Genomic DNA, 14669 nt, shown 5'->3' on the forward strand with positions numbered 1-14669 from the left:
AGGACAGTGGCTCTACGGGAGCAGGATTGGACACCCCTGATTTAGACAATTCGAGTGTTTAAAATAATCCTTCAAGAGGAAGTAACGCTGTAGCGCAGACATATCTGATCTGCCACATCGAATTGAATTTCAGCATACAAGACAATATATTTGTTAGAGATCCTTTAAAGAAGACCAATATGAATATGATTATTACCTTGATAAGTATTTTAAGAACTAATTGAACATTAGGGACAGAAGTAGGCAAAACTTCTGATCGGCAGACAACCTTATTATCCCACATATAGCTATCTAAATTAGTACCTTTAATAATTGCATTCAATTGAATGCCCATATTTTAAATGATGGTTAGTTATTTAAAAAGATAACTAACAGTTTATGGTTAGTAAAAAAAAAAGTCTGCCATGAGTTTCACCTCTTCGGCGAGTCTTCTTCTTTGCCCACAGGTTCTGGACGCTCACCCAGCGGTGGAGCGATGATGTGACCCCGGAGGCGGTCGTTTTCTCGTGCGATATCTGCAGCGTTTTGGATGACCAGGCTGTCATAAGCGCGCATACCCAAGTCCTCTGCTCCCTGCAGGAACCGATGGACGTTGCACTGCTCCTGCTGCCGAGAAGTGAGCTTGCGACACACATGCTGTCTGGCCAACCAGCCACGCACCACTGAATCACATACACATGATTAAGTGAAGTAATAAAATATCAAGTCGAGTGACAGATCATACAGTATGAACACACTTTACCTTTCTGACAGATAATAATCTTCTTGTGCAGTTGATGGCAACGGTCATTAAGGTGATCAGCCTGCCAGTATCTCAAGAAAACCTTACTGTTGCCCATCTGAACAGAGAAGAGGAAGATAAATAAATAAATCACATTAGCTCGGTTCCAAAATCAAGTGTGTTGCCTACCGCCTCAATTTCCTTAATTGAAATGAGATAAAGCAATTGGTAAACATTTCATTGGAACTTAATTCCATTGTCCAGTCAATTTTTTGGTGAATCAATGTTGTTGCATTAACTGAAGCTGCATGAGTGGATTTTTAGTTCCCAGCATGCTTTGGATAAGATTGAATTGGGAGAGTAAAGTTTGAATTAAAGTGTTATTTTAAGGTAAAGAAAGGTTTGTGTATAATGTTCCTTTATTTTACACGTTTATAATAGTTTCTGTTGTGGTTACCATTGTGCTGAAGAGTGGAGGTTAGGTTGTGTGATTGTTATATGATGATTATGGTGTTTGTTGGTTCATTCAATGAACGAACCAAAAAAAAACAAAAAAACATTTAGTCCTGGTTCGCTTAGCGTATATATATTGGCATTTTAACACCAAACCTAAAGGCATAGGGATATGTTCACAACCTGATTGGTCGGCTTTTATAACGTACATTTCGCGATGGAACTTACTGAACATCCAAAACAATGCTGTGTGCCGGGATAAATGCACTCATATGATAGTATTCTGACCAGCTGAGTACTCGTGAAGAGCTTATACATATCTAAAGGGGTCAAAACAGTGGCAGGAATCCTGTCACACACACAAATGTTCTGCTGCTAGGAGAACGCGGTTCTGATGCCTGAACTGAACTGTGATGGGCAACGTCGCGACTATGATGAAAAAAACAGGTATGCTTGAGCATTCTGTCCTTTTAAGGGTCACATCTTGTGACATCATGTCCCGTTTTTGGTCCGTTGACATGTCTTTGGTCCATGTTGTGTTAATTTATCATTCGAACCGCACTGCACAGTTTGTTTGGAAGCGGACCGAGACCCATCTTTTCAGAAGTCTCGGCCCGCACAAGTGTTCGGATGGCAGCGTTCACACTTATTTAAATGAACCGCACTAATAGATCAATCACACCAGGGTTTGTTTTAATTGAACCAAACTTCCCGAGTGTGAACACACCGTAATACGCATTATAAACACATTAAAGTGGAGTAAAATAGTACATTGCACCAATCTATCTACACTTGTCATTAATAAATGGAATACACTTTTAAGATAAAGATATGTATCAAAATTGGTCTCGTCCACCATTTTGGATTTTAATGATACTGTCATAATGCATTCTAGGATTGCTTTCCATGCAAAGGACACATGTGATGTGATGTGATGCAGCCTTTGGAAACTCACCTGCCAGCCCTGAAGTTTGCAATGTTGCAGAACGTGGCGGCACTTCTCCTCTGCGGATGCTTTCTTCTTGTCGGTGAGGATAGTGTCTACCAGCTCTCTGTATCTGCACCACAAACCCACAGAACATCACTGTCATCCACATACTGTGCTGCATAGGAACTCTTTGTACCTATTACTGCTGTGTTATTGCAGGATGGTCACTAATGCCTGTACTGGAATATCATCTGCATGGACCATCAGTACTTCTTGCTGACCTGTTTAATAGGGATATTTCAAATGTAATCGCCATCTAAGGCTACTGAGTTTAAGCTATAAAAGGCGATGCTCAATCCTCAATCAATTTTATTTCCTTGGTGGGAGAACCCAACAAGAGATGCAATTTGAGGGTCAAAGGGTTTCAGAGTCTGGATGACCTCAGCATCTGCGGCAGAGGCTGTTGGCAAGGCAACCATTCATAGAGAAAGGTCAAACTTGGAGAGCTTTGTGGCATTGTTTTGGAGTAGAGGGATCAAGCATCTGTGGTGTGCGGGGGTAAGCTGTAGACACACCCCTCACACACACGTGACCGAGTGTGTGTTGGTGCATTGGGATTATGCATTATGAACATCTGGTGGAAGGGAACGGTGTTTAATAATCAATGATACTGAAGGAATTCACAAAGGAAGAAGAGCATTTATGATGCATGCTAATAATATTTTTAAAACAACGAGAGTTTCAATCTTGGGTTCAGAACATGAATGTACATTCACAGATTATTAATAATTAATAATGAAGGCCTCCGTTTTCCATGCTTGAGTTTACGCCTCATTGTAATTTGGTCAAATGTTATTTTAATGTTATGTTGTTACATTGTGATTTCCCAAATAAGTATGGTACTGACTAATAATAATTAACAACATGCACTTATTATTTAGGTTTTGTGTCATGTTTTATATTATGAACTTCTAGACAATATATGTTAAACGTTTGCGCAATTGCAGTAAAATTGAAAGGGTGATGCATTAGTATTATGGCTGACGCGATTTTTGCTACACTGTTATCATGGCCAAAATAATTCATGATAACGATATATTGTGCTATCTACAGTATATAAATCTTGAAGAAAAAAAAAATCATGCTTTCAGTCAACTAGAAATTAAAAAGAAATTATATTATTGTATAGTGTTCTATACAGTGATAAAGGCTATGTTGATTGGCATTGCACTATAAATATACATCATCCTTATGAAAATGCCCGAGATGGCTTGTTAATTCTTCTCTATTTTTTATTGATCGGCAAGTCCTGCAGACTGGGGTGATTAATGAGTCATTTTCACTTGTAGTTCTAATCAGCGTTGAGATGTTCAAGTGTTTGTTTATCCAATAAGTTTGGTTTTATTTCGTTATTTGACGCTATAAAATGGGGCGTAACGTCATGATTGACAGCTGTGCTTGCGAATTAATCTGCGGGAAAGGGAGTGTGAGCGGGACCTTTGATAGCCCAGCTCCACCTCAATGACGTAATCGGCAATGACCGATCAGTTTCTGATCATTCTTCATTTTTCTACAGTGGCAGGAAGTGGAGACGCATCGTCCATCTTTTTTAAGTCTAGGTGATACAAAAAAAAAAACGAGAGAAAAAAAAAGCGAGACACTGTACTCCGAATTTAACGGATTACAAAATTTCAATAAATATTGTGAGAATATCATTATTGTATATTCTTTTGACCACGATTCGTGATATCATGACAGCCCTACTAAACACCATTTCTCAAACGTGAAGGGAATTCTTTACGCATTTCTCTAGACAGTTCACAACAAATCTTTAGTTGCCTCAAACTCACGTTCATCAATCATGTTTGCAAAACATTCTGTATTTTAATGTGTCTTTCCAAAAACTATTTCACAAATTTGATCTTTCATTCTGCTTGCTAATAGCCTATTAACGCGGTTTAACATGTGGTGAATACTTTCTGGCATATAGCTGCTTTATGGGTGATGTATGAGATCTTAGCGAAAGAGCAAAAACCGCCAGTCTTACTTTCAAAACAAACTAAAACCCCTCCGTTTTCATTGAGCCCGGTTCATACTTTGGTCAGGTGGCACATGGTGAACAGATGGGAGGGTGGGAGAAGACAGGGATGCAGTGTATTGTGGGACGGGGGTGGGCTTCTCAATGGGCTCAGTAAAACACTTGCTTTAAGCCTCGAGCCAAATTAACTCAGCGTCTCGCTTTCAAATGTGATTTACAGCAGCCCGGTGCTTCTGAACTTCCCCTAACCCTTCCTCCGTATGACCAAGACCTACGGCATCCCACAGGAGTCATCAACCACGAAGGGAGCCAGGGGAAGCCAAAGACCTCTTGTATATGAATATGAAAATTGTCGATGCCCGCACGGTTTGTTGGGCCTTTGGGGATTGAGTCATATGAACTCAACAGGGTCGAACTGCCTGGTAGTTAAGCTACGAATTGGGGTTATGAGATGGGGGAGATCTACCTCATTTTCACAGTAAAGAGCCACAATAAAACGGCAAACAATGACAACAGACCATCATCTCTTACTCGGAGCGTCATTATGGAGATAAGAACGGCTGTCAGGAAAAAAGCAGGGACTGTGTTTGTGTATGAGCATGCATATTAATGCATAAATCAAACTGCTACACCTCTCAAAGCACTGGAGCTGAGCATACTAGAAAGAAAAAAAGAAAGAAAGATGTGCGCATTATTGCAGGTTTTCCTGTTCCCAGCTGTTATCCATTAAGCCTTTAACTGGGTGAAAGTAAATAAATAATCACACAAGTGTTTACGTAGAACAAATAAACCAGAAGAAACGAGAAAGCAGAGCCAATTGGTGGTTCATCTCATGAAGATCTTTTCAGATTGAGAAGACATGTTACACATGCAAACTGCAATATTACATCTGCAGTGCGATGTACAGTATACTGTGGTGTATATATAAATAAATCATTTTGTGCATTTAAATAAATACAAAAGAGGAGGTGAATCACCTCTCAAGCTGCATGATTTAATGCATCATTCACGTCCATAGCAAAAACGGTGATATATGACAAAATGTCTGTATTGTATTAATATGTTTTTCTCATCTACTTCCTGATAGCACACGTACATCACATAGATGTCTATTTGTTGTGTGCGTTGTCATCTACAGTAGATGTATTTCAAAGCCATTTGCTCATCTGCAATACATCTCGAAACAGTTCCCTGTTAAATACACATTTAACAAAATTAAGATGTTTATGATTTACAATCTGTAAAACTTTTTATTTTTATTTTATTGTTTACGTTTATCATATGTTTGTACACAAAATATGCTTTCCAGATAAAGAAATCTTTAACAGAGGTCTTGGGCATGTATCGTTTAAAAGTTTGGGGTCCGTTTTTATTTATTCATTTAGTTGTTCAAAAATAAATTTCATTTAAATTGCTAATTTAATTTAGCAAGGATGGATTGAAAGAATGGAAATAGTGACAGTAAAGACATTTATAATGTTACAAAATATTTATATTTTCTAACTTTCTTTTAATTAAAGAATCATGAAATAGAGTATACCAGTTTATACAAAAACATTAAGCAGCACAATTGTTTTTAATCTTGATAATAATAATAATAATAATAATAATAATAAAATGTTTCCTGAGCAGCAAATCAATATAGAATGATTTATGAAGGATCATGTGACACTGAAGACTGGAGTAATGATGCTGAAAATTCAGCTTTGATCACAGGAATAAAATACATTTTAAAATATATTACAAAAATTTGTTTTGTTTTTTCAATTGTAATATGTCACAATTTTAATGTATTTTTGATCAAATAAATGCAGCCTTGGTGAGCATAAGATACTTTTTTCCAAAAACAACAAAATATTTCTATAGATGTTTAAAAGGATAGACAACCTGTTTGCATTTATTTCTTCTTTAAAACACACAAAACGATATTATAGGGCAATGGATAACTATTTTGTCCGTTCAATGAAAGCCACCAGGGCCTAATGCAATTTTGGGCCCCATTTTTTTGGGACATTCTTCAAAATATATTATTTTGTGTTCCTAAAAATAAAGAAAAATCACAGGTTTGCAAAGACATGAGGATAATTAAATGATGACAGAATGTTTCTTTTTAGGTGAACTATCCCTTTAAGGACAGTCTAATAAATACTTGCATCCCTTACTGCCTCCTTTTCATTCACATCAAATTAAACCTGGCGTGTACTCTGACTCCGGTCCATGAATTTGTGAGTCTGTGTGTGTTGTGCTGTGTAATACAGTGAGGATGCTGCATTGCGTTTAGAGATGGAAGAGCAGTTTATCCTGAGGCCTGAGCTAAACCGTGATAAATAAGCCTGTCATATTCATTAGTGCTGGGCCAGAGACTATCACACACATCAGGCTGCACACCACAAATCATTCATAAAGACCAAGAGAGAGGGTAGCTAGCATGATGACAGAGGAGAAGAAAATCATACACAAAGAGTCAAATCATCCACAAACTTGACTGCACGTCACACGTGTGCAAAACATACACCCATTGAAAAATATAATAACTTTCCCTTTCCCCTTACACGCGCTCATGAATGGCTTGGCTTGATGGAGGTGGTGAATGGGTTCTTTGTGACTCGCAGTCTCTTTTTTGGCCTCGGGAAGTCAAGGCGTCCTTGGAAGAGACGTGCTGGATGGAGGGTACACATGACTCCACATCATAAGCAAACACAAAGCCGCATTTATCCAAGGCTTCACTTCTTTATTTACCCACAAGTCGACGGAAAACCAGCACACATGTGCACTTGGACAAAGGCTGGCACATGGCACGATAAAGCGGAAAATTGTTTGTAGTGATTCCGCTGTTTGCTGGGGGCAGTGCAAGCGGAATGATAAGTGAATGCCTGATAGAGCTGGGAAATTTTCCCAGATTTTCACTAAATATTAATCCACATAATAGTGTTTTTTAGGATAATTTCACACTTATTCTTTGTACAACATAAGAATGAGTTTGAATAGCTTCTCCAAAAAAAGTTTTAGGAAAATTATGATAATGGGATAGTCACCAAAAATGAATATTTTGTCATCATTTACTCACTCTTAATAGTTTCTTTCTTCTGTTGAACACAAAATATGATATTTTTACAGAAAGTTGGTAACCGGACAGTTGACGGTAGCCATTGATTTCCATAGTATATATTTGTTCCTATAAGTCAATGGCTACCGTTGCCAACATTCTTTAAAAAATATCTTCTTTTGTGTAAATTATGAAAGAATTTTCATTTTTGGGTGACCTATCCATTTAACATGTTATTAACACGCATTGTTATGTTTGGTGCATATACACTATATATACATATTCAAATGTTTATGTTTATCACTATAATATTTTTTATTTTTTAAGAAATTCATATTTTTATTCAGCAAGGACATTCAATTGATCATGACAGTAAAGGCAATTATAATGTTACAAAATATTTCTATTTCACATAAATGTTCTTTTAAATGTTATGCATTAGAATACAGTCTGTATATCATGCTTTGATTATTTTTAAGTAGATATGTACAGTATTTTTTTTCTCACTTTAACATTTTGAATCTATTTGTCATCAATGTCTGTTTGTCTGGTTCCTCTGATGCCTTCACATTTGTCCTTGTTTTTGAGGCAGTGAATCAAAAGACAACATCAGACTCTTACTGGTCATAAACTGAGGTTTGAATATCAATAATGCTGACATTTTTACGCACATAATGCGACTGGGGTATGAATAAATCCTAGTAGAGTAAGATAAACAATCAGATCCGTTTTAGGACGTGCATTACACATATTTTGATAAATATATACACGAGCGAGTTAGTGCACACATAAACACACGCATGCACACACACACATGCGCGAACAGCTTGAATGTCATAAAGCACACACAATGCTGACACAGAGCTTCCCTACGAAAGGCCATGAAAATTGACCTCTGTATCAGACAACCTCTCGCTCGAAAACCCCCCAAAATTTCCATCACAATCGTCTGGCCTTCGTCTGCCTGCATCCCATCAGCGGCCACTCACCCCGTCTGGCTCAATTCAGCCTTATTGTGATGCTAACACACACACGTACGCACTCTTAACAAAAACAAACAGTGCACATGGCACCACGTCATCCAGGCGCTCGCAGAAAAACAGCATGGGAATGTGAGAACAGACGCCACAGATTTACTGAAATGATGCAAAGCATATGTCTCGCAAAGACCATATGCGGTGACAAAGTTGAGAAAAGTTTTACTTTATGCAAATGAGCAGCTGACACGCGTGACTACAGAGCGTTTGAAAGCAGGCGTCAGCATTTCCCCCAAGCATTTTGAGCGCTGTTGAGGGGATTCTTAAACACCTCTGATTCGCTATTGGGTTCACGCGCTCTTTACAGCTCCATGTACACAAACAGACCTGAAAAAAGCTGAGCGAAGATGTGATAGAAGAACCATGAGAACATTACACACTCCTGCTTTTTCATTGTAACTGGTATGTCCGTAATTGGCTACAATGATCAACGCTACAAAAACATGTAAATATTCGTCTTTCTTTTACACTCAACGTGCTAAAATATTTCTAATAATAGAATACTTAGCTATTTCATATGCAAAGCTGTTAGCCAACCACAGCAGTGGGCGTTTACACTGAAGTCTCACACAGACACGCCCCTTTAAACAGAGCGTTCAAATCAGAGGCTAAAATCAGAGTAGGAAAAATGCCTTTTATTTGTAAATTATGACCATTTTTGATGTACAAATCATAAAAAATATTATAATTGCACCCCAGAAAACATTATAAAAATGTTTATTAATTCAGTTCATAACCCCTTTAACGAAATGTTATTATAATTTTTTTTTTATTATAAAAAAAACAATTGTGTTTTACCAGGCATATTTGTTAAATGATAACTATGCAGGGAACAGAATTACAATTAAGACGGGCTTCTCAAGTAATTTCACGCAGTAAAAGCCCCACCCACTTCCTGTTGTATCCAAATACTAATAATTTTGAGATTGTTAAAGATGCAGACACAGCGAACATCCCAAGCCACCCACACTGCCAAGAACGGCATTTAGATGAATATGTAGATTGGTGTTGTGCGCTTTCCTATACCAGTTAAGAAAGCATCTGATCATAGCGACGTGGATATGTTCGCACCACCAATTCCACACTCAAATCAAGTCAAGTTGTGTTTACTTATATTCCATTTTATACAATTGATTTAAAGCAAGCAGCTTTACAGTATTAAACATAAAAAAGTGTCATGTCTCTTTCAATTACAAATTAATTTTCTACTATAAAGCAACTCTCCAGTGACATTGATGAACAGAAAAAAAATGAACTGGATAAGTTTTCCACCTCAAAGAAGGCGGAGCTTCAGAGCCACACCTACCCATTATGCAATTGTCACAGACCAATGGTAGTTCAAAGGTGTTTACCAAAAATGTCCAGAAAGTTTGAGCTCCAACTATCTCCAAACATACTTTGTATCAGCCAGATTTTGTTCGAAATGACGTCTGTCCGTTCTTCGATTTCGCTTGAAGAATATCGGGGCCTTACCAATAGTAAAGAAGACAATGGTGCACAGTTGATCTGTCTCATATCTACGTTTTCTAAAAGGGAAACTGCTGCCAATAACACCAATGTTACACCTATCAGAATGCTATGCTTCATTTCATGTAGTCAAAGCAATATTCATTATCCCAGGAGAATCTGAGCTTTTTTCCCCAGTCTAAACAAGCAATGTCACAAACGTCTGGGTCATTTAATCCAGAGTCAACACGAGCTGCTGTCTAGGAGCTAAAATGTTCAGTGAGGATAAAGTGTCCGTAGACCTTATCTCTCTCTCTCTCTTACTCTCTCTCTCTGTGTGTGTGAAAGATTCATGATGTTTACAGCTGGGTAGTGGAAACTTACAGTGTCATGTGACCAGCAGCGTCCCGATTCATTATCACACTGGAATGTTACCGTAATCCTTTTATCCTTTACAGAGCGAGAGAGAAAGAGCAGCGTGTGATCTAATCAAAGCACACTGAATTACACTGCTCAAAAAAAAAAAAAACACGCAGGGAAGGAGATTGGAAATTTAGACACTAAAGTAAATCAAAAGTGAGAAAGATACTCAGGAGAAAAGAACAGTGATGCGGAAAAATCCTAAGAGTAGAAGTGTGAATTGAGCATATTATCATACACTAAAACTAGTGCTGTCAATCGATCAAAAAAACTAGATTAATCACACATTTTTTCAGTGATTAATAGCAATTAAAACCACCTATGATTTTAATAGAAGCTATTATCATTTTATAATGTAATATTTAATCTCCAAATTAATATAAAAACAACAAAGACAGTAAGCCTATATATTTCAAATACTTGTTTAATAGCATTATGATTGAAGGCCAGTATCACTGATACTCCACCCCCCCCCCATTTAAATTAAAATAAAACTTTTAATTTAAGTGAACTTAAAACAATCCTCACATAAACCCATAATAAATGTCATATTTACCTGTGCCCTGTGAAATATACAGAAATTGAATCAAGTTATCAAACAGTCTGCACTGCATAAATTATAATTAAACATAGATTAATCCTTATTAAAGCTACAGAAGTGATTTAGCCAAGTACAGAGAGTAATTTTCTCTGTTCGCTTTGTTCTTTGATTAACATTAATAACAGACAGTATTAGTGGCTGCCGCCATGATGCAGATCTCACACGCTTCTCATTTTCACACAACTCGATGTTCATTTAAAACTTTAACTAATCTAAGACTGCTCTGATGAGGATACTTGACAAAACGGACAGTTTGTGCATAATTGTGCATGTTATTGTTCGTTCAAGTGCGAAAGAGAACTCGATTTGAACGTGCTGTCTACACTCTTGTATCTTATATCTATATAAGAGAGTTATCTTGTGTCTTGTTGCGCTTGAATGGTTTAAAAGCATGTGCATGAATAAGAGCGTCATCATATAATGTAACGCTAGCCAAAGGATGACAGGAAAAAACAGATGCTGTGCTAACTGCGTTAAATATTTTTAACGCGTTAAACTGAAATTTTTTTAGCGAATTATACATTGATTCGTCTTTCAAAATACATTTCTGACAACATTAAATTCTTGCTAGCAACCAATTAACACTGCCATGACAAACTGGTCACGTAAACAACGTTTGGGGGAAAAAAACGGTCTCACCCTCAAGTCTTGATTACTTTTGAGGTAAATAAAATTGAGCAAAAATATTAATGATGCATCATGCACTATACAAATTAGACTCTGAAATGATAATGCCCCTCCTCCAAATAACACCTGCCAGTCTGACTATCATTAGCGAGTTGCAAATCATGTACATGGCTGTGATAAAAAAAATAAAAAAACATAGTCCTGACTGAATTTCCTGTTTCAATAGGAAATACATAAAACTCAAATTACCTCTCTGTGACCTTCAGACAAAAGTTACGTTTTAAAGCGGGTGATATAGGAATGAAATGAGTGGGAACTTTATGAGCCTCTCCAGCGCTGAAATAAATCCTGGTTTGTGCAAAGAGCGGGAACAGCCTATTCTAAAAGTGTCAGTATGACATGAAGATGAGGCACTGTGTTCCAGAGGAAGATGAACTCGAGAGTCACGCTGAACCCTTGCCTGACGAAGGGAACAGCCTGCTTCTCTTTCATTCTCACTTGCGCTTTTATCTTTTACTTTTTACATTCTGAAAAGCATGGGGAAGATTTCTTGAAATTACATCCTGCCCCCTTCTCTCAATCCAATTTCCAATCTTTCTCCTTGATGCTTTATCCCATTTCTCTCTCTCCCAGTCACGTGAAGTTTAGCTGAGATCAGGGTGACCCATCCGAGCGCACTTCATCCTCTCCAAAACTGCCCCATTAACACCCCATCAGAAAAAATGGGTACTCAAAAAAATATTAAATAAAACCACACATTCCCACTGAAGCTTATGGCCATTAATCATGGTGTGAAACCAGTGTCACACCCTAGACATTGCTCTCTGCACCTACACACACACACACATGCGGTATATACTTTCTGCTTCACCTCAGCTGAACTGAAAGCCCATCTAGAGCATATAGTGCAGACAGCTCGAGTCAGGCAGACACATATCAGCGTCGGAGAAAGTGCACTTACGATATATTTCCAGTGGGATGCCGCTTTACCTCATTTGACCCGGCAGCAGAAATGGATTGAAAAACATCTTGTGCTGAGCATATAGAAACATAATATACCGTACGTCCACAGAAATAGAGTTTAACAGACGGCTTGACCTCAGTTAGTCTACGTAATATATATATGATCCTCATGGGAAACATACTCCGGATATGAACTGCTTGATTTAAAAACAGACTCTAGGAGAGGCCCCCACATTTCTTAATATGTGACATTTATTACCCTACAGTAATAAAATGAACAATCAAAATACTACAATCATTTTATTTATTAAAATATGATATGATTTGTTCTATTATTAATATTTTGTAATGGTATTTTTTTCAGTGAGTTATAATTTCCATTGCACACCAATTGTTTTAAAAGTATGATATTATACTGCAGTTTGGTAGAAATCGGGGTTGGGAATCGAAAAATCGATTACAAGCACAGTTCTCTTCCACGTCTTTTTGCAATTTAATGGACAAATGCACACAAAAACTTCAAAAAACAGTTGGCTCTGTCTTAAGAGTCCGTGAACAGTTGACAAAGAAAATGCATGTGCAGCTCTTAAAGTGACAGCAGCCTAATATTCCTGCTGAGATTCCTGCTAATATTCCTGCTACGTTATTATAATCTCTACAATAATGTTAATCACAAAAGTCTCGCTGTGCTTGACTGAACAACTTTTGTAACTATATTTGTAATGTATATTTGTAATGTATATATTTATAAGGTGCAGTGTAATTTTTCATTTGATTACAGTTTCTGTACCTGAACACCTGGAAATCTTAAAACACTGTTTATTTCAAGCGTGTCTTTGATCAGTGTTATTTATATATATGCGATTGCTAATTTGTTCTTTTTTAATGACTGTGCGTTTACTTGTCTTTAATAATGCTTGAAATGTATATTAGTTAGGCTAGTTGTTTTTGCTATGGTATTTTTTAAACCAAGGGCAAAGGTTCCTTATGTACGTGTTCTTTAGCCCTATTTTTGCTCATGGTATTCAGCTACAATTAAATGTTTAGCAATAAGACTTAGAATAAATGTGAATGATATCCAGTTTGTTTTTTCACCTTATTGAAATTAGGAATCGATAAGCAGAATCTGAATCAAAATTCAAACGATATCCAACCCTAGAAGAAATTCAAGACCACTCAGGTGGAAAGGGGACAAAAATCATCCATTTAAAAGGGGGTACAAATATTTGATATGTTTAAATGTAGCTACTGTTCATGCTATGCTAGTTAAAGCCTCGTCTACTGTAAAAAAGTTTGGGGTCAGCAATATTTTTAAACAAAGTTTCTTATGCTCACCAAGGATGCATATATTTGGTAAACAATACAGTAAAACCGTAATACTGTAAAATATTATTACAATTTAAAAGATGTTCAGTCATCAGTGTCAGATGATAATTATATTATGCTGATTTGGTGCTCAAGAAACATTATTATCAATGTTGAAAACAGTTGTGCTGCTTTAAAGTTTTGTGGAAACTGTGATTTTTTTATTTTTTAGATTTAGTTTTGTTTTCAGGATTCTTTGATGAATAGAAAGTCCAGAGAACATGGGATGTGTGCTTTTACAGCTTAAAACCGTAATGGGACACCTATTAGTCGTGGGAAGTACCTTACAAACTCACAGCAGTGCCTAATTGATGACCTCACCTGCTCAGGAAGCTGGCGAAGGACAGTCGCACCGGGTATCCGTACCGGATCATGCGGACCATCTCCAGAACCCCCACATACTGGAGCTGTGAGGACACGTGGAAGCTGTCGAACACATCAGGCTTTCCGCCGCTGTTGGGCCTGACGCACTGGACAAAGTGGGGAGTGCATGCTTGCAGCTTACTGGTGATCTCACACAGAGAGTTCTGGAAGGAGACGGAGCAGGAGAAAAACACAGGTGAAGCTTGTTGTTCACATGACGTTACATTCAGACAGATCAGTTTGGCTCAATGACTTTGTTTGCTTCCATTTTTGTAGCAACATGAGTCACGGTGCATCCTCCTCTCACCATCTGTCACCACTTACGAGAAGGCCCAAACCAGCTGGTCTTTTTTTTATTTTTTTTGCATTATCTGCACTAACTTGGGGAGAAAACCTGTAGAATGGATTTAAAGTAATACTTAAGTAAAAAAAAATAATAATTCTGTCATCATGTACTCGCCCTCATGACTTTTTTTTTTTTTTTTTAAACACAAAAGGAGACATGCTGATAAATGTACAGGCCACTCTTTTCCATATAATGCAAAGTAATGGGGACTGGAGCTGTCAAGCTCTGAAATGACAAAAAATAATACAAATAAATAATAAACTGAACCATAAATGCTGTGCATGTGACTCACGACTTCAGGAGACTTGAAATATA

The 14669-nt window shown here is 37.3% G+C and overlaps 1 protein-coding gene and 1 long non-coding RNA gene across 5 annotated transcripts in view; one reads left to right on the forward strand and one right to left on the reverse strand.

Moving 5' to 3' along the window:
- The window catches only part of myo16 (myosin XVI), a 185976-nt gene that overhangs the window by 42388 nt on the left and 128919 nt on the right, over window positions 1-14669 (reverse strand). For all 4 annotated transcript variants that reach the window (XM_079618669.1, XM_079618668.1, XM_079618671.1 and 1 more), the window contains exons 27-30: window positions 13967-14172; window positions 2130-2232; window positions 743-839; window positions 416-662 (exon numbers count right to left, since the gene is read on the reverse strand). In XM_079618669.1, coding sequence (XP_079474795.1) covers window positions 416-662; window positions 743-839; window positions 2130-2232; window positions 13967-14172 — 653 coding nt within the window. The remainder of the gene's footprint in view (window positions 1-415; window positions 663-742; window positions 840-2129; window positions 2233-13966; window positions 14173-14669) is intronic.
- Window positions 487-13954, forward strand: LOC307001759. Its single transcript, XR_013798316.1, has 3 exons — window positions 487-616; window positions 2070-2202; window positions 13836-13954. It is a non-coding gene; the product is annotated as an uncharacterized lncRNA (long non-coding RNA).

The sequence above is a fragment of the Phoxinus phoxinus genome, assembly GCF_949152265.1.
Source record: "Phoxinus phoxinus genome assembly, chromosome: 7".
Taxonomy (NCBI): Eukaryota; Metazoa; Chordata; class Actinopteri; order Cypriniformes; family Leuciscidae; genus Phoxinus; species Phoxinus phoxinus.